General features: G+C 54.9%; 1 protein-coding gene across 3 annotated transcripts in view; it reads left to right on the top strand.

The window, feature by feature from the left end:
* Positions 1-19,214, top strand: part of NBEAL2 (neurobeachin like 2) — a 102,029-nt gene that overhangs the window by 54,628 nt on the left and 28,187 nt on the right. For all 3 annotated transcript variants that reach the window (XM_019508026.1, XM_019508027.1, XM_019508024.1), the window contains 19 exons: positions 142-722; positions 1,606-1,738; positions 3,822-3,941; positions 5,453-5,780; positions 6,599-6,681; positions 8,103-8,195; positions 8,543-8,714; positions 8,958-9,091; positions 10,099-10,258; positions 10,451-10,553; positions 11,118-11,271; positions 13,231-13,389; positions 13,538-13,697; positions 14,318-14,403; positions 15,443-16,180; positions 16,787-16,965; positions 17,285-17,444; positions 18,329-18,466; positions 18,862-19,167. In XM_019508026.1, coding sequence (XP_019363571.1) covers positions 142-722; positions 1,606-1,738; positions 3,822-3,941; positions 5,453-5,780; positions 6,599-6,681; positions 8,103-8,195; positions 8,543-8,714; positions 8,958-9,091; positions 10,099-10,258; positions 10,451-10,553; positions 11,118-11,271; positions 13,231-13,389; positions 13,538-13,697; positions 14,318-14,403; positions 15,443-16,180; positions 16,787-16,965; positions 17,285-17,444; positions 18,329-18,466; positions 18,862-19,167 — 3,987 coding nt within the window. The remainder of the gene's footprint in view (positions 1-141; positions 723-1,605; positions 1,739-3,821; positions 3,942-5,452; positions 5,781-6,598; positions 6,682-8,102; positions 8,196-8,542; positions 8,715-8,957; positions 9,092-10,098; positions 10,259-10,450; positions 10,554-11,117; positions 11,272-13,230; positions 13,390-13,537; positions 13,698-14,317; positions 14,404-15,442; positions 16,181-16,786; positions 16,966-17,284; positions 17,445-18,328; positions 18,467-18,861; positions 19,168-19,214) is intronic.

Below are 19,214 nucleotides of genomic sequence, written 5' to 3'. Positions count from 1 at the left end.
GGGATCCAAGTCAAGCAGGCCAGGAAGGGGGCAGATAGCACATTCCTGGGCTCAGCTAAGGAATCTTGTGGGGGAGCTGGGAGGACCAAGCAGGGCAGTCCGAGCTGAAAGATGTGACTGCGTGGCCTTGTATCCCAACAGGCAGTGGAAGGCGACCACAGCTCCTTCCCCATCCGCCTCATCCGCAATGAGCAGCCACTGCTGATACTCATTGCATGGCTGCCAGACCTGATGTCGCGAGACCTGCAGGTGTTCCTGTCCGACTGGCTGAAGAGGATCTGCAGCGCCTCCCCACAAAGCCGCCTGACCTGTGTCAAGGCGGGCATGGTCAGCTGCATCCTGGATGCCCTGGGTGCCGAGCAGGCACTGGACAGGAAGTGCTCAGAGAACCTCATAGACCTCCTCCAGGTGCTAGGCAGCCTCTCCATCAGCCCAGGGGAGCTGCGCCAGCTCATCAAGCTGCTGTGGACTGAAAGTGGGAGCGGGGCTCACCCCTATGCCACACAGGTCATTCGGGCACTCTCAGGCATGGCCCGCAAGGACAGGCCAGAGCGGGCCCTGCAATACTTCGACCTGACGCCCAGCATGGCAGGCATCATGGTGCCACCCATCCAGAAGTGGCCAGGCAGCGGCTTCGCCTTCCACGCCTGGGTCTGCCTGAATGAGGAGCCCATGGACAACATGGAGCAGGGAGCGAGGCTGAAGCGGAAGCAGCTGTACAGGTAGGGGCTACATAGACACTGAGCTGTGGACGATTGCTGGCATTGCCCAATTTGACACGTGGGTGTCATAACCCCTATGACTTTGTTGCCCTGGTTCTAGTGGCTTAGGCTCCTTTTGTCATTCATAAGCAACCTGGGGCATGTCATGTGAGACAAGGGGCTGCTTCCTGAGACAAGAGCTCACTACAGCTCCCCTGCCAAAATGTCAGTGATGCCTCCCCTCCCTTCACTTCCTTTTGGTTGCTTCTGTTTGTGGTGGGGGTCCCAATAAGAAGCCAGGAGCCTGCAGAGCCCTTAGAGCAGGGGGGGAACTGGATCTGATCACACCCTGACATCAGGAGGATGCTGAGGGGTGGAAGGGCAGAGCAGTTATCACAGGCAGGGCTCAGCTTCCTTCTGTGTCACAAGCTCCAGGGGCCCCTGAAGCCCAGTGCTTGCAGTGGCTTAGCTGGGTCCAGCATTGGGAGAGCCCTGATTTTCCCCAGGAACATCCAGCCCGTCGTTACATCCCATCCCACCCGAGCGCTACTGCTCAGCTCCTCTCCAAGTTCATGTAGGACCTGCCAAGGCATCTCTGTCTTCTCTTCCTGCCCCATATCTTAGTCATTTCACACTTGCGCTCTTTGTTTAGTGTCAGGGTTTATCTTTCTCCTCCATCTCCCTGCAGGCTGTCTCCCTGTCAGCTGCTTCATTTGCTTCCTGCCCCAACCTCAGTGCTTTCTACTGGCTGTGTCATCCTCCTGCACGTGGTCCTTCTCCAGTGTGTGCATTCATCTCACCCATGCCCCATCCCTTCCTCTTCTGCACCAGTCTCCCATGCCTCAGGTTGGGTCCAGCAGCTCAGTCACTCATGCCTTCACCTTGTGATTCCCCCTCCTCCCAGCTTTTTCACAGCCAGTGGCACAGGCTTTGAGGCCTTCTTCACCACTGAGGGTATGCTGGTGGTGGCAGTCTGCACCAAGAAGGAGTACATGACAGTGACCCTCCCAGAATTCCCCTTCAACGACTCTGCATGGGTGAGTAAAACCCCACCCTCCCTCAGCAAGATGCTCCCTTTTGCACCAGCTCACCCACTCTTCCACTGCTTCCCAGTAGATCACTGAAGTCTGTATCTCATCTTCCAATCGAAGGAAATCTCCCAGAATTCCCTCCATATGCCTTAAAATGTGACTTGTCTTCCCCACCTACCCACCATTCATGTCATGCAGTGACACTTGCTTTCCTTTCTGTATAAGTAAGTGATCAATTTGTCACTGAACCTTTTCATCGTGAATCCCCTCCCCAGTCCCTGCCTTTTTCTCCATGGTGGTCAGAGCAGTCCTGGCAGTTGAAAGCTCCATTATGTGAAGTACTAGACACGGTAGCAAGAGTGCAGACACACAGCATATTTACTTACACCAGTGTAAGTTATATGGGTTGTGTTTGCCTGGAACCAGAGCAGAGGAGCTGGTCCCAGGGTAGCCAGCCAGAGGCTACCATTACAGCATCTCAACTACTGGTGGCAGAGGAGTAGGTCATGGCCTGCTTGCCACAAGCAAGCTGCTGTCCAAACTGGGCGCAGTTTGGAAAGAGTGCAGGACAGGGCAACAAAGATGATCAGGGACCTGAGAGGCAAAATATATGAAAAAAGGCTGAAAGAGCCAGGGTGATTTAGTTTGGAGAAGAGAAGATTGGGGGTGGAGGATTTGATATAGTCTTCAAATACCTGAAGAGTGATTAGAGATAGGATGGAGATGGGCTTTTCTCTGGCCGCAGGAGACAGGACTAGGAGCAATGGCCTCAAGCTGCAGCAAGGGAAGTTTTGGCTGGAGATGGGGAGGAACTTTCTGGCTTGGAGGGTGGTCAAGCATTGGAACAAGCTGCCTAGAGAAGCTATGGGATCTGCATCCTTGGAAACTTTCAAGAGCCAGTTGGCCAGACACTTGGTTGGGATGGTTTAGTCCAGGATGATCCTGCTTGGAGCACGGGGCTGGACTAGAAGTGACCTCACAAGGTCCCTTCCAGCCCTACTTTCCTAGGATCCTAGGATCCCAGGATGGCTTATGGACATATGAGTATACCAGTGTAACTTACCCCAGTGGACTTTCACCTCTGATTTTTCCAGGAGTTATTTCCAGCTGGATTCAAGTAAATTACACTGGGATGGGGCTGTTCATCATCTGTGCACTCCACATTTACACCAGTGTGAAGCCAGGTTACACCAGTGTGGATATATGACATGTGTCCACATCAAAAGAGAGGGTCTCTGTCCCAGAGAACTTAGAGTATCAGCAAAGGGTGGGAGGAGAAGCAGGCAGAGACTGGAGAATTGACTTGTCCCAGACCCTTCAGTGGTTCATGGGCAGAGGGTGTCTCAAGTCCCTCTGTAGGGTTGTACCCAGGCACTGCCTTGGGTTTGAATCTCCAGAAGAGATGCACAACAGCAGTGTATTGTTCAGAAGGGTCTGTCCATTGCAGTCCTCCAGGAAGTAGGGGAGGCTTGGCTCCCACACCCCAAGAAGGAATAGGAAGGTTTGGGGAGGTGACCTGACCTGTTTGGGGCCATCTTAATAATAAACTTGTCCTGTGGGGTTCAGTGGCAGCTCCAGGGGTAGCTGCCTGGAGACTTTTGAAGAGCTCCCAGGGGCTGGAGGGATGCTCTGGCAGTTCTTCAAGGGGTCAGCAGCTTGGCATGGTGCTGGGGGCATGGTATTGCTGGGCCAGCGGTGCCCTGTAGAGGTGCCGTTGCATCTTTCACAGGCATAGAGGTGCTCACCCAGTTTCCAGGCCAGCAGTTCCACCTTTCTCCATTCCTCTGGCAGCTCCAGTTAAGCAGAGGGCACATCTCTGCCCATCTTAAGGGGCCAGGTAGTACTGATACATGCTGACTAGGCAGCCCAGAGGAGGCTGTCCCAAGGAGCTGAGCCTCCCTTTAGGGTGAAACCTGCTGTTGCCCAAAATAGTCACCCTGAGCCCATTGCTGAAGGGCTGGTTTTGCCCAGCCTGCAAGGCTGGTTCCTCGGGGACCTGGAAGGTAGGAGGAGGAGAGCCCTGTGGAAACCAGTGTAGGGCTCTGGCTGCCCACCAGTGGTCACTCCCTGTCCCCTGCTCTCTACACAGCACTGCATCGACATCACCCACATCATGGGCCGCCGGCCTTTCGGCCAGAACCTGGTGAACATCTACGCAGATGGGCAGCTGAGGAAGGTGGCGCAGCTCCGCTTCCCCTCCCTCAATGAGGTAACGGCTGGAGCAGGCCAACTGGGCATTGCCACTCCCTTCGCTGCTCCTCTTCAGGGGTGACCCATGGGATCCTGGACCCCTGCTGATCTGCTGCTTACCCACTTTCCATGGGTGACCTCAGAAATGCTGGAGAGCTGGAGTGAGTGCCAGACACCCCCGGGCACCACACCACCAGTAGAGAGGTTCGGAGGGCTGTGGGGTGTTGGTGTGTTCAGCTGGGACCCCTCATAGTGGGTGAGGCAGAACTTCTCGTCCCCTCTTAGGGACACAGGATGGGAAGGGGCCTCTTGGGCCATTCAGTCCAGTGTCCTGCATCCACAGGCCCCCATTTATTTACCCCTAATCCTCACTGCATACTACCAGGAGCACCAAGACCACCTCACAGGTAAAGTCAGGGGAGACAAGGGCACTGCCAGTGCCCTGTCATTGTGACGGCAAGAAGTAGCTGGCTAATGTATGCCCAGAAAATCCTAGAAAAGGACCGGGCCTGGGGTTACAGAGAAAAGCAAAATCCCCGGTCTGTGCCAGTCTGACCTCGGGAAAAATTCCTTTCTGATCCAGTTTGGTAACAAGCCTCATCCCAGGCAGAAGAGCAAGACCCATCCAGGAACCTCATTGGGCTTGAGGGAGGGAAACCAGACCCAGGGTGTTAAGCGGTGGGGGTGAAATGGAAGGTGACGCATGAAAACCCTCGCAGAGCCCCCAGCTGCCCAGCCTGTGTTGTACTCACTAAACCCTGCTTCCTCTTGGATCCTCACTCCTCCTTCCCTCACTGCCCCTGTCACACGGCTGGAAACTGGCAGGCAGGAAGCTCTTCCATCCAGAGGGATTTGGATACTATGATGAGACATCCAGCAAGTATCCGGGCAGACCCTGGGAACCTGCTCTGTTTGCTCATTGCCAGCCTTTCCAGAGGCCACCTTAGTCAAGCCTCAGGAGAAGGAAGTGGCTGTAATTGGGGGAAGGCTGATGTGCTGTAGATAAGCTCCTGGTTCAGATTACCTTAGCCAGCAGCTCATGATATTTGCCTATTTGCATCTGGGTAAATGTCTTAGCAGCTTGGTGCTGCCAGGTGTGTGGGTCAGATCTAGCCTCTTGTTCTCTTCTGGCTGCAATGTAGAGGGTGAGGATGGGGGTGGAAAACTGGACAGATTGAAAGCAACAGTGCAAAGCTCTTGCTGACTTCAGCAGGGTCAGGATTTCACCCTTGGTCTGTACTTCACTTCTCTGGTCCTTTTTGTCCCCTGAAAGGGTGTGGATGCCCAAAAGAGGAGACACGATGCTCTTAGAGGTCATCGTCAGCAAGGGAAACACCTCGGGTCCTGATTCAGGAAAGCCTCCTTGTCCAGAAACACTAGGGCTGAATGTGCTCTCCTGGGTTGGGACCTCACAGAAGTCCCTGCTGGGATCAAGGGGTGTGAGAGCATCGGGCTTCAAGGAGGAGAAGGACTTGCAGAGCTCCCTGTTTGTCCTCCATCCACAGCCTGGGCCCCTCTCTCTGTTTTCAGTCATTCACCTCCTGCTGCATCGGCTCCGCTGGGCACCGGACAACGACCACCTCCACCCTCTATCCCCTGCCTTCCCACTCACCAGACCTCACCTTCAGCACCCACCCCTCACTCTGCCGCTCCCAGTCCTTCCCTGCCTCCCTGGGGACACATGCCTGGACGCCTGGGTCTATCCAACCCCTCCGGGAAGGCCTGGTATCCACGACAGCAGCAGGGAGCCAAGACATGGAGTGGGGGACACCAACCTCCCTGGAGGGGCACCTGGGGTTGGTGTCCATATTCTATGAAGCCCTGCAGCCAGCCCAGGTCAAAGTGCTGTTCTCCTCAGGTACATTCGGGGCTTCATGTGTGGTGTTCCCTGGGCAAGAGGGGAGGCTTGGGTGCAGGAGCAATTTGGGGAGCCTACAGCTGGGTTAGTCATCTACATCTAGCAGGGTCCTGGCCCCAGTGGATAACAGGGAAGGGATCATAGGATCAAGGGAGTCATTCTTGGGTACCACATGGGCACGTGGCTGTGGCTATGCCTTGAGATTGGCATTGCTGGGTGCTGCCTCCTCCCAGCCTCAGAGGTGAGAGCGAGTCCAGCCCGTGCTGTGACTTGGGAACGCCATTAAGGCACTGCTGGGGTCCTGTCTCCCAGTGAGTTTTCATGGCGGAGATGAGGCCTGAGCAAGTCTCCCCAGCCTCAGTCTGCACCACACAGCTCATTCTGCTCCCTGCACCTCTTTTGCTGCCTGGGTCTCACATGGCAGGAAATGGCAGGGAGTGGTGCCTAGGATGTGGTTGTGCTGGAGATGCTGTTCTGTGCGTGCAGGCGAGCGGTGCTGAGTCAGGGAAGACAGCTGCACACGCAGCTGGGACAGCCCCTCTGCGGCTGGGGATGGGGGATAGGAATGCCACCTGTCTAATCAAGTAGAAATGAAGGTCTTAGGAGCTAGCAAGGGTTGAACTGGGAGGAAGACTGCGTGCTTCCAGCCCGGGGCTGGGAGCACCCCAATGGTGGCAAGACCTCTGGACACTCAGTCCCTCCATCAGCACTGCTGGGGTGGCATGGCTCCCTTACTGCCCACGTGCCAGGCTGCAGCAACCTTGTCCACATCTTGTCCACATCACTCACTGACCCTCTTCTCGCTCTCCTCCCCACAGGGCCCAATGTCACATCTCCATTCAAGCCTGAAAGCGACTTCTTGGAGCTCAGCAGCAAGCTGCTGCTCTTCTACACCCCCCAGGTAAGGAGGGACCCTCCCCAGGGTTCTATCTGCAGCGCAGGACTGGCATGAGTGCCATCCCCCCAGGGCATGCAGTGGGTCTGCAGGATGGAGCCTGTATGGACATGGCAGGGAGGGAGCGTGTGCTGTCTTTAAAGCAGTTGCAATGGGCTTGGAGAGCTCCCTGGGTTGGGGAAGCTGTGTTTGTAGTAGCATGGCCGGATGGCGCTGCCTTGCCAGCTGTGTAGTGGGGCTGGGGGTTAGCCCAGGCATAGACAGGGTGGTGGGTGTATGGGAACCAGCTCTGAAGGGCAGTACCAGCTGTCTCTGCTGCCCTGTCCCATTGTGGCAGTAAAAGGCTTTAAGCAGCTCTAGTGCCTTCCCCTTGAGGGGATCACAGGTCCTTCAGTCTGTCTGTGTGAGGACTGGCCAGGGGGAATGGCAGAGGTCCAGTGTGGATGGGAAGCAGCTGGGACCTTCCCCCTTGCCATGAGTTTGGCCGGGGCCTCAGGAGAGTCTGCAGACATGGAGCTTCTAGGCACTGGGACATCACCAGTGACTCCTGCAATGGCTCTGCCTCCCTCCAAGGCTTGTAATCCCCCCGCTTCAGTGGGCAGGGAGAGCTTAGCTCAGGGGAAGTGCCGTGGCCACCTCTGAGGAGGCTGCTCTTAAACAGATGCTAACTCCCTTGGGTCATTGTCCCCAGGGTCACACCTGCCTGCCCTTGCTAATGCAGATGGCCTAGCTTAGATCTGAGCTGCTGTGACCTTGTCAGGTGCAGTCTGGCCCCTCAGGGTGGCTGGAGCTGGCTTTCCCCATCTGTATGTAAAGGGGAAGTGGAATCTGCCACAGGGGCTTTGCCTTATGCTTAAAGCTGGGCATGCAAACTTGGATCTGCTGGGCACAGACTTGCCCACTGACTGTGCAGGAAGGGAGATGCAACATGGCTGAGGGACTTCTAGCCACATCAGAGCACACAGTGCTATAGACCTGGCCCTCTGGGAGGGTGTTCCTTGTACTGGATCCCTCCAGCAGCCCCAGTGTTGCCCAGTAACAAAGACTGCACAGGATATCACATGTCCCAGGCTCTCCTGATGATGTGTGGAGTGAAACCATTGTCTGAATACGTGGCCTTTGCCATAGAGGAGTTCAGTCCTGTGCCAGGTGCCATCTGTGCCCTCAGGAGTGGGCAGTCCCTGCTGGAAGTTGAACACACAGGACAGTGAGATCATCCCAGTTGCACAAATGGAAACGGAGGCAGCAATGAAGTGAGCTGCCCTTCTAGCAGGCTTGCTGCAGGGCTAGGAGCTGGACCCAAGCTTACTTTCCTATCCTTTTTCAAGCGGGATGGCTCACATGGGGGCTAGGGGATTGGGATGGTCTGGACCCCTTGGCATCTCTGTCACAGGCACTAAAGTAGCTTTGTATTTCCCCTTCCACAGGCCTGCAAAAATAACATCTGCCTGGATCTTTCTCCAAACCACTTTTTTGATGGGCGGTTGACTGGGCACAAGGTGGTGAACTGGGATGTCAAGGTAGGGTTCTGGCTTCTGCCCTGACATGGGCATGGGAGCAAAGAGAGTTAGACTGCAGGAAGTTAGTGCAGGACTGTCTGAGGCCTCGGGCATGTAGCAGCTTTACACTGGGGTAATCAGCATTACCTTGAGGTAGGTAAAAGTGGGTAAACAGAACAGATACCAATAATGTTACCCAGTAGGTAGGTGCTAAGGTGAGGCATATGATAGTGCTGAAGGTGAGAAATAGAGTCTCCTGGCAGTCTCTCACTGGTAACTGTGCACCATTGGCATAGCCAGGGGAGGATGGTGGGTCTTCTGTGTAGAGCCTTGGTCTTAGCCAGGGCCCTGCCTCTCTGTCTCTGCAGGATGTTGTCAACTGCATTGGGGGCATGGGGGTGCTTCTGCCACTGCTGGAGCAAGTGGCAGCTAAGAAGAAGGAAACTGAAGAGAACCAGGAAACACATGACCTGGTTGGTCCAGAGTTGACATCTTCCAGGAACGCCCAGGGCATGCTCATCCCCCTCGGGAAGTCCTCAGGTAAGCAAAGCACGCAGGGCGCCTTGGGCAGTGTGGGAAGTAGCAGGACATGTTCCTGCTTATCCACAGGGAGGCCAGTTCTTTTGCATGCCCATGGAAGCCCCTGAGATGCTTGAGGGCTCGGCATCCTTATCACTTGCCCAGCTGGACATTGGGTAGCAGGGCCCTCTGTGCCCTGGGAAATCAGATGGGTTCCAGCTGAACATGCCCAGTTGGCTGACTTCATCTCATTCCCTCTGGCAGAGGGCAGGCTGGAGAAGAACAGTGTGGCTGCCTTCCTGCTGCTGGTGAAGAACTTCATCCGCCGCCACCCTGTGAACCAGGAGAGCTTAGTGCAGTGCCACGGGCCAGCGATCATCGGAGCCCTGCTGCAGAAGGTAAGAGATTTGCACCCACCGGGTTCACTGGCCTCCTAGGGCCTCTAGGCAGTGGAAACAGGCCATGGCCTGGTGCTTGGGCCTGCAAAAGTAATATGCAAAAAACCAAATCCATGCAATGTTGTGTGCAAGCCATTGGCAGAAGTGCCTCTGCGGCATCTCAGCTTCCAGTCATCCCAACAGGATGTCTACTTGAGAGTGGCTAAGAATCGTAGCCTAAGCCTGTCCAGTGGGAGGTGGTGGGTTGAGAGAGAGGATATTATTTTACATGTGTAACACAGATGCATTGAGATTATGCAAACATGCACTTATATATACCGTTGCAATCCTGTGGCGGAATTCATTTTTTCCCATCACCCAAGACATCAAATTGAAACCATGTGTAGCAGGCTCACTTGTCAGCCACAGAATTCATGACATTCCCAGTGATCAGCTAAACCTGCCAGCCCTGAGGCAGGGCATTTTTCTGCTCCTAGCCACGCTGGCTGCTGCAGCTGTTACGCAAATTTTGCTGCACAGCGTGGACAACGGGACTGAGCAGTTTCATGGGTCGATTGCATCTGCCAGTGCCCTGAATAGCAAAGTAACAAGCCTTGATGAGGAGCAAACTGCCAGGCAGGAGCTGAGGGCATCTCATTAAGCACAAGAGATTGAGCCTCAATGAGCTGTGAACAGATGAGCCACACTTCCAGCACAAACCAGCCAAGCATCTTAAATTGGTATAAGCAGTGCCATTAATATAGACATCAAAAGGGCTTGGGGAATGCCTGGGTTCACTGGCCACCTGCATTATCCATGAGTGACTTAGGCTGCTTATACCATAAAGGGTTAAACAGTAGTACTTGCAGTTGGGGGAGCATGTGTCTTTTCCAGCAAGAAGCTCTGATGCAGGTCCCCTTCACATGACCCAAGGGCTTTGAAGCCTTTAAGTCCCAGAAAGCACTGTGCCTCTGCCTGTGAAATGGGCATGGCACTCCCTCCCAGCTCTTCTGCCTTGCCCTTGCCAGGTCTCCAACCTGATGATGGACATGAATGTGCTGATGGCATCCGAGGTCCTGATGGAACAGGTAGCCTCTGAGAGCAATGGCCTCTTGCTGCATCTCCTCTACCAGTACCTGCTCTTCGATTTCCGCATCTGGAGAAACAGTGACTTTGCCGTTCGCTTGGGTAAGGGGCTAAAGCTTGGGGTCTGCTCCATTGCTGGGCTTTGATCCCAGCAGCAGTCAGAGGTGCCTTCTAGTGGGGATTTGCCAGCCAGAGAATTTGCTCTGCCGTGCCCTTTCGTCCTTTCAAATATGGTAAGTTCATTCATGTTCCAAACATGTCTTTTTATCCCTCTTCTCCTCGTCCTGCTCGCAGGTCATATTCAGTATTTATCCAGGATCCTCAAGGACCACAGGCAGAGAATCCACAAGAAGTACGGGGTGCAGTACATCCTCGACTCCATTAGGACGCACTACGGGTGAGTTAGAGGAACAAACGCTGCTTCTGTCATGCCAGCATGAGCCAAGGTAGCCTCTTCAATGCTTTTGGAGCTGAAGAAGAGGAAATTCCTTGGAGCAGCCTGTGAAAGGGTCTCCACGGCTCCTGGGAAGATAACTGTCTCAAGGTCACCCTGCTCCAGAGCCTCTCAATACCTTGTCCTTGTTCAGTGCCTGTCCATGACCTGGGAGCTGTAGGAAAAAATTGTGTCGATGGCCCTAAGTGCTGCTCCCAGGGCTGGATTACAACAGGCTCTAAGAAAGCCCCCTCTGGTTGTGTGGTAGCTGGGTGCTGTGTGTCCATACTCCCTCCCTCTCCACTGACGCCCCACATCAGAGCCCTCCCACCTCCTCCCCCAGCGTTTCTTCCCAGGGATTCTGGGTTCCTGCAGCCTGTGAGCTACCATCACCCCTAGCCCCATCAGACCCATTCCCAAACTGCAATCTGCCACCCTGGCTCCATCTCCCCAGCAGGAGGCAGTCTGCTCAGTGGCAGTGCCTACAGCCTGCACGTGTTGTGTACATTGTCCCCTCCCCTCTCCCAGCACTCGCAGAGAGAAGCCGATCCCAGCAGACGACGTCAAGACAGTGCAGACATCCCTGTTCAGCCTGGTGAAGGACTTCCTCTCCCGGAACTTCTCTGCTGACGAGATGCAAAGCACCTTGAACTACCTGGCTGGAGTCCATGACGAGCACCAGGTGTGAGAGCAGACAGGAAGCCAGGGAGGCCTGTCGCTCATGCACTGCAATGGCACTTGGGAGATCCAGGTTTAATCCTTGGCCCCATCACAGGCTTCTTGTGTGTCTCTGGAGGAGCCCCCTGGGCCCAGCTCCACAAAGGGAGTCAGTGGGGATCTGTGCCAAAGTGGCTTGTCCCAGGTCCCTGTTCCCCCGAGCACTGCCAGGAGTGACCAGGAATAATGGTCACAAGCTGGTAGAGGGTAGATTTAGGCTAGATATCAGGAGGCGCGACTTCACGGTCAAGGTGGCTAGGATCTGGAACCAACTTCCAAGAGAAGTGGTGCTGGCCCTTACCCTGGGGGTCTTTAAGAGGAGGTTAGATGAACACCTTGCTGGGGTCATTTGACCCCAGTAATATTTTCTGCCATGGCAGGGGGTCGGACTAGATGATCTACTCAGGTCCCTTCCGACCCTAGAAACTATGAAACTATAGGTCATACCAGTGAAGTCACGTTGGTCCAGCCCCATCAGGTGTTCCTGTTCAACCCCTAATCCCCTTGCAGGTCTTGGCTTTAGCTTTTCTATCCCTTCTTTCCCCCTCGTTAAGACAGGGATAATGAGGCTTCCTATGTTCTGCTGCTGAGACTGCAATGTGCTTGGGGTGGGAGCTGCCGCTCCCTGTGGATTTGTGCTGCCCGCAGCACATGTGCCCTACTCTTGGCTGGAGCCTGTAAGCACCACTTACAGAGTGCTACAGAGGCTGAATCAGAGTAGAGGTGAAGGCAGGGCCACCAGGTGTCCCTGAACAGATGAAACAAATAAGGAGCACAGCTTTTCCTTATGTGGAGCAAGGCACAGAGCTGACACCCTGCGTGAGGTGGGAACAACTTTCCTGCCCAAGCCTCAGCAGCTTCCAGCTCTGCAGCTTGGGCTTTGAGAGCCAGGATGTGTCTGTAGCACCTCGCAGTGACTGATGCGAGAGGGTCCCAGAGGGTCCAGACATGACCCCAGCTCCCTCTCTTCTATAGCTATGCTTGGGTAGCTGGACTAAAACCATATTGTCATCTGCATGTGAGTCCATACAGGGAATGAGCAGATTTCTTGGTCCTAAAGCTATGCCACCTGCATAGGTGGATCTAGGATTTTGAAAATGGGCATGCAGATGGTATGGCACAAAATTGCATGCAACACAACAGTATTTTTCTGAAAAAACAGAAGCTTTACTAATATGCTGGGGGGCTAGTTCTATATTATTTAATTTCAGACCAAAGCAAGAAGAAAGTATACCTATTGGAATGTGCACTAATTGGCTAGATTATATATAAAGTTTAAAAAGACACAACAAACTAGACAAATAATAGTCAAAATAATCAAAAGGTTGTGCCATTAGTCTTACAGCCATTCTAGTTAAATGTACATTTCTTCAGATTCATAAAACAAAAATGTCACCTTCTTGAGCACCTTGACAATGCTTCCAATACTTCACAATCTGCAGGGCTGTGAAATAGAAGAGGTGCATTACCAAGAATGGTTAATAGTATCATTGCAAAAGAAAGGATAGTTTGAATAGTGGAACAGCAAGACCATTAGAAACATCTGTGGAGTGGAGAGATTAGGAGGAATCAGGGAGATGATAGTGAGCTGTGAAGTCAGTTGACTGTCGCTGTTGCCTGGTTAGAAATGTTGCTGCCCTTCTCAGGCAGTTGCTTTTAGAGTTTGGGTGGAACAGGGATCAAAAGGATGTGCAACTGCACCAGTGCACCGCCCTGGATCCACCCTACCCACATGGACCCCTTGTATGTCACGGTTGCTTTGGAGAGCCCAGCCTTTCTCTGCCTGGCAAATAAGGAATAGTCCTGGCTGCATCTTGAAGTGCAGATAAAGGAAAGCCTGGCCCTGGGTTTATGGAGCTGCTGTTATTTGGACTGTCTCTCTGAGGCGGTGAGAAGATGTGTGTAACGGGGTCTGCTGTTGCAGGTGTCTGGGGCTCTGGAGGTGATCCATGGCTTGCTGAAGGGGGCACCCTCTCAGGACCAGCTCTACGCCTTCCTCTTTGAAACTGGCAACGTGGAGGTCTTCTTCTCACTGCTCGTCCAGAAGAAGTTCTCAGATGATGTGCGGGAGAGAGTCTTCAAGGTGAGAAATAGGCATCCCTCCCTAAAACCCACCGTGCTACCTTCTCCCAGAGCTGGGATGTTCTCCGAGTCCCTTAGGACTCCACCAGACAGCCAAGGGCTGCCCCAAAGACCTGAACCCACTAACACTGATGGTCTCCACCACTCAGATCCTGTACAAGATGCTGAAGTATGAAAAGGTTCACGAGCGCAGCAGGCAGCGCCTGAAGCTGAAGGACATCGGCTACGAAGGGCTCATCGGGAGTCTGAACGATGTGCCAGTCTCTATGTTGCTCTTCCGCTGCCTTCTGGAGCAGGTCCTTGGATCAGGTACTGCCAGCATGACCAGGACGCAGCTTCACTCCACTTACCATACCAAGGGAGAGCACAGCGGCTGCGTCGCTGACGGGAGAAAGAAACCCAGACCCTCTCCCACCTGCTGGGGCAGATAATGCGCTGACAGATTCTGTTTCACCCTGCTCAAGACCTGAAGAAACATGAGCTCGTCTGCTTTTGCAGCATGCCTGCATCTCAGCATCCAGGCAAAGTCCTCAGAAGCTGTTAGGGGGAGGTGGAGAAGGACCACCCCCTGCCCCAAATTTTGGGTTAGCTGTTATTCAGGAAGTCGAGCAGGGGGGAATAAAACTGTGCTTAGGCCTCTGAGCAACACCTAGGTGCCTCGTAGGTGGAATAGGATCTGGCCTCTGGGTTTGGAGTCCAGGAGTTGCATTGTCCCATTCATTCTTCTATAGAATTCAAATTTGGGCCCTCCTTAATGTATGTAGGTGACGGGGTCTGTCCAGCCTGGGGCACATTGTTGGTGGCTATGCTTCCAGCTGCTGAGGCAAGCTGTGAGTGCATGCCCATGGCTGAGGGTCTATCCAAGATCATTGGGTGCCCTTACCTCAGGGCCCTGTGCCACGTTTGCCTTTGTGCTTCTCCTCCCACAGACTCTCCCAACTACAAGGACCTGGTGGCTGTGGTCTACCTGTCCCACCGGGCCGAGCTGACAGTCAGGCTGGACATCTGCCGGAAGGTGAGCAGAGCCAGCAGAGTGGGCGTCCCCTTCAGAGCCCTGAGTGGGAACCCAGGTTCAGCCAGCATCGTGGTCTGCTCCATCATGCTACAGCAGTGGGGCCTTCAGGAGAGCTCCCTCTGTTTAGAGCCCATGCTGGGCTCAAACCCAGGCCCCCTGGTGCTTATACACCCTTCTCCAGCCAGTCTCCTTAAACCCTGGCAGTGCCTATCCATGTCCCACATGGGCCTTGGCAGTAGGTGGTTGCTTGGGTAGAAGGAATATGCTGAGATCAGGGACACAGCACTTGGGGAACAGTCATCTGTCCCCAATCTTTTGGCCCTAGTTAGCCTATTTCTGGCTCTTTGAGAATGATTGATTGGATCATGGAGACTGAGTGCCCATCCTGTCCTCTTGGGTTGGAGCTGGGGCATGTAGGCAGGGCAGTAGCATGGGAAACCATCTATGGCCCTTGTCCTGTGGACAGAGAGAGAGTCACCACGGTGAAGCAGAGGATGAATTGCATCCCCTTACCCCCATGTCTGAGTTGTGACCCTGGATGTGAGGTGTTCCTGGGCAGCACTTCTCAGAAGAGCAGCAGGGTCAACCTTGACTCTCTTGCATCTTCCCATGACTGGACTCTGGGCAAGGGGTTGGGATGAGAGAGTCACCTTCCCACAAGCCCCTTTCAGGCAGCTAGTATGCTGCGAGCAGCCCTGCCAGCTACAACGGGGAGCAGCAGTACTTCACCAGGTGTGGGGAGGTGGTGGACTGGCAAGAGGAGGGACTGCAGAGCTGGCCAAGAGCTGGCTCTGTGCTTTCAGCCTTTCCTTAATGCTGTTCTTTGCTCTCGGAGCCATCCCCAGCTGACCCAGAGCAGGCCACTTTGCATCCTTATTCACTCTTCCATGGCATGGGCTGCTGAGTTGGGTGATGTCAGTGATGGCCTGTGGGGACTGCAGCCAGCTCCTCTCCTGGTGGTCCTTCCCACCTGCCCTTGAGTTAGTTCTCAGGACAGGGTCAGTAACGTGCTCTGTTCCTCTCCCCTCCTGCCCTGCAGCTGTTCCACCTCATCTACTCCCAACAAGACATGGTGAGGCAGCTGGCAAAGCTGGTAGGCTGGCAGGACACGCTCACGAAGCTGTATGTCAAGGAGTCCTATGAATCCCGCCAGCACAGCCTTAGCAGCTCCGGCGGCGGGGGTTGCCTCAACCTCCTGAAGTTCTCCGAGCCCCTGGGCAAGGACTTGGGTCCTGAGGCTGGGAAGGAGCTGCTGGACAGCATGGGGCCTGCCTCCGCCGATCTGCAGGACCTGGACGTCTTCCTACCACTGGGCTTTGAGGCCTCAGACCAGGAGCTGTCCGAGGGGTTCTCGGACCACTCCATCTCCCCAGCTGGCCGAACCAAATCCTTCCACTCCTACAACTTCAAGTCCTTCGACTCGCTGGACCGCCCCAGCCACTCTTCCTCCTCCAACACCATCGACATTCCTGGGCAGGGGGATGGGCCCCACATTGATGCCCTGCCATTTGATGGCATCTACCACCCACTCTCTCCTTTTTCCATGTCACCCTTTGACCTTGGCCTCGAACTCGGCAGCACCAGCTCTGTCACCACAGTAGAGAGTGGGAACCAGACCCCAGGGAGCCAGCCAGGGACCCCGTCCCCACTAGAGAATTTCAAGCCCTTCCCAGGGATGCGAGCTCGGAAGAGCTCCAGCCTCTCCAATGTGCTGGACGCGAGCAGCTACCAGGAGACGCTGCCCAGCGATGACGTCTCCAACACGAGTAACCCCCAGGTGAGTTCAGGACAGGCAAAGGAGCCCCCTCTGCCCGTGCCCGTGCCCGAGCCCTTGGGTGAGAGTGTATGGTGGCGGGTTGCTACAGGAAGATGTACGCTGTGAGCTGCCATCTGCAGTTGGGAGTCATGCGTCCCTCAGGTGCTGGGTGGCACCTAGGAAGTGAGTCTGCCAGCCCAGCTTGGAGTTACCACAGAGCACCTGGTGCTCCTCACTCCTACCCCATCGCCCCCCTGCTGTCCAGCCCTGGATTCCCATACTGAGCTCTGCTGCTGGACTTTGGTCTTAACCCACAGGTCCCCCTCAACTACCTAAATCCTGGGCTCCCCCTGGGCCCTTTCTTCACCATCCCACACCTCCTCAAGCACCGTTCAGGTCACACAAGTCCTTGGTGTTACCTCTCAAACACCATTCAGCTCACATGTCCTTGGTTTTCCCTCTCAAACACCGTTCAGCTCATGTGACCTTGGTTTTTGTTCTCAAGCACCATTCAACTCACATGTGTCCTTGGCCTTCACTCTCAAGCACTGGTCAGCCCATACGGGTCCTCGGTTTTCCCTCTCAAGCATCGTTCAGTTCATGTGTCCTTCATCTTGCCCCCCCCAGCAAACACCTGAGGAGGAGCTGTGCAACCTGCTGACCAACATCATCTTCTCAGTGACCTGGCGTGGGGTGGAGGGCTGGGACGATGCAGCCTGGAAGGAGCGAGGGCAGGTCTTCTCAGTCCTCACCAAGCTGGGGACAGCCTGCGAGCTGGTGCGCCCACCCGATGAAATCAAGCGCAGGTGGGTGCTGGCAAAACACCAGGGTGCGGGAGCCAAGGGGGCGAGCTCATTCAGGGGCTGTGTCGGAGCAAAATGGCTGCTGGCATGCAGACATCCCGTGCAAATGAGGCACCAGTAACACCAGAGCCTGTTCTGCACATTGACCAGCAAACGCCCCATTCTCAGCTCTGCCATCACAGACAACTCATTGCTGCCTTAGGCCTGAACTGCCCACTCAGCTGAGCCAGTGCCTTTCAACTATCCCAGCCTGGCCCCCCCGGCTTGTCCCTGGCATCACATGGCGTCCGGCCAAGCCATTACCCACGTGTCTCTCTTGCAGCCTCCTTGAGATGATGCTGGAGTCGGCCTTCACAGACCTCAAGGAATTAGCCCCAGCGGCTTTGCCCAACCTCACCCAGAATGCGCTAAAGTTGCTGCGGCTTCTCCAGGATTTCCTGTTCTCCGAGGGACACAACAACCAGGCCCTGTGGAGCGAGAAGGTGTGTGCCACCAATTGCCCACTTATGCCTGTGGCAGAGCGATGGTCTCTAAGTACTTTTTGCTTGAAGGTGGGGGATGAGGTGGGGCCTCTGATGTAGCTGTGGGGTCCAGGAGGCTGTGGAGTGGAGCTTGGAGAGCTCCATGGGTTCAGGCACTCAGAGCCTCACCAAGGGATATGTCCAGGTTGCAAACTGAGACTGTGACTAGGCAGAATATGGAGCACCGACACTCCCAGCTACCTCAGAGCCAACGTGCCCAGGGTCTGAGAAGATGGATGGGAGAAGGGCAGGGGTCGCATCATTCCTGATGGGCTCTATCCGATCCAGGAGGATGTTATGGAGAGCTGTGCTTCTGTGGGTTTCTGGGGCTGATAGGACACAGATGGACATAGCTCCCTACTGAGATACTTCCCATTAGCATTCAATCTGGCCTGTCCCTTGTTAGCCTGTCCCCAGTACTCCTCACTACAGCACCTTCAAATTTCACCCCCACCATCTCTGCCCTCGCCTCTCCTCTCCTGCATTGAGACATGGCCTTTCCAGCTCACAGTCTCCCTGAAGACAGAGACTCTCCCTTGTCCAGGTCACTGTATAAATATCATGCTGTAGGGACCCAATCTCTGTAGAGCCCTATGTGGAAACACCTCCTTGTCCAACCATCCACCACCACGAGCTTTCTCTCCTGCCATGCAGGGTTCATCTCCCCTCAGGACTGCAGCTCTTCAGGGATCTCTTTCCAGCTAACCCCCCAGCCTTGACAATTCCCTTGCATGCAGGCAGCTGGGGTGGGCTGAGCTGGGCTGGGCTGGGAAGGGAAGTGCAGGCATCCACCAGCCTCTTTGGGTGGCATCATTTAGCCTTTCTTATCCCGTTTGGTGGTGCAGATCTATGAAGGTATGAACAGCTTGCTGGACAAGTTGGGCGTGTGGTACCACCTGGCCAACGGGACCTCGGACCTGAAAGAGATGGCTCAGATCGGCCTGCACATCCTCATCGGGTACATCATGCTGGAGGACACGCAGGTGGGTGGCTCCCCCAGCAACCCGGCGGGGGGTGTCACGACACTCTCAGCCTAGCTAGTGTGTGTTACACCCTGAGGGCAGTCCAAGCTGGGCCAGGACAAGGGTATCTCCTCATGCCTCTTGGCACCCTTTAAAGGATCTGGCAGCATCCCAGAGTGCCCCAGCAGCCTGGTTGAGAATCCCTGGGGTACAACAATACTGCAGATCACATCACAGGACAATGAGCTGTTGGGGTGGAGAATGACATTTTGAGCTTCGGGGCAGGGATTGGGCTATTGGAGGGGAAAGAGGCTGCCTTGTGGTGCAAGGGTTGGGGGTGGGATACTGGAAGGGACCTGGCCTGGAATTGCAGTGAAGCAGGCATCAAGTAACACGACCTGCCTCACACTTTCCAGCTCCACGCTTTGGCCTATGTGAAGCTGCATAGCCTGCTCCAGACAGCCTCAGCCCCCAAGAAGGAGGAGGCCTGCTACCTGTTAGGAAAGCTGGAGATGCCCCTGCAGCGCTCACTGCTATCCAAGGTGGAGACCTTCTCTTGGTTGGTGTCCATCATCCGGACACTGATGAACCAGTGCTACGACACCCTGCAGCTGCAGCACTTCCTGCCCTCGCTGCCCCCCACCAACGGCAGCCCCACCTTCTACGAGGACTTCCAGCTCTTCTGCACCACGCCTGAGTGGAGGACCTTCATAGAGAAACACGTAGGTGCCACAAAGCAAGGGGACACGGAGGGGAGGGGAGGGGAGGG

Source organism: Gavialis gangeticus, unplaced genomic scaffold, assembly GCF_001723915.1.
Source record: "Gavialis gangeticus isolate Ggan-Ray unplaced genomic scaffold, GavGan_comp1, whole genome shotgun sequence".
Lineage (NCBI taxonomy): Eukaryota > Metazoa > Chordata > Crocodylia > Gavialidae > Gavialis > Gavialis gangeticus.
The sequence above is the reverse complement of the archived record's forward strand: the minus strand, read 5'-3'. Positions and strand labels throughout refer to the sequence as shown.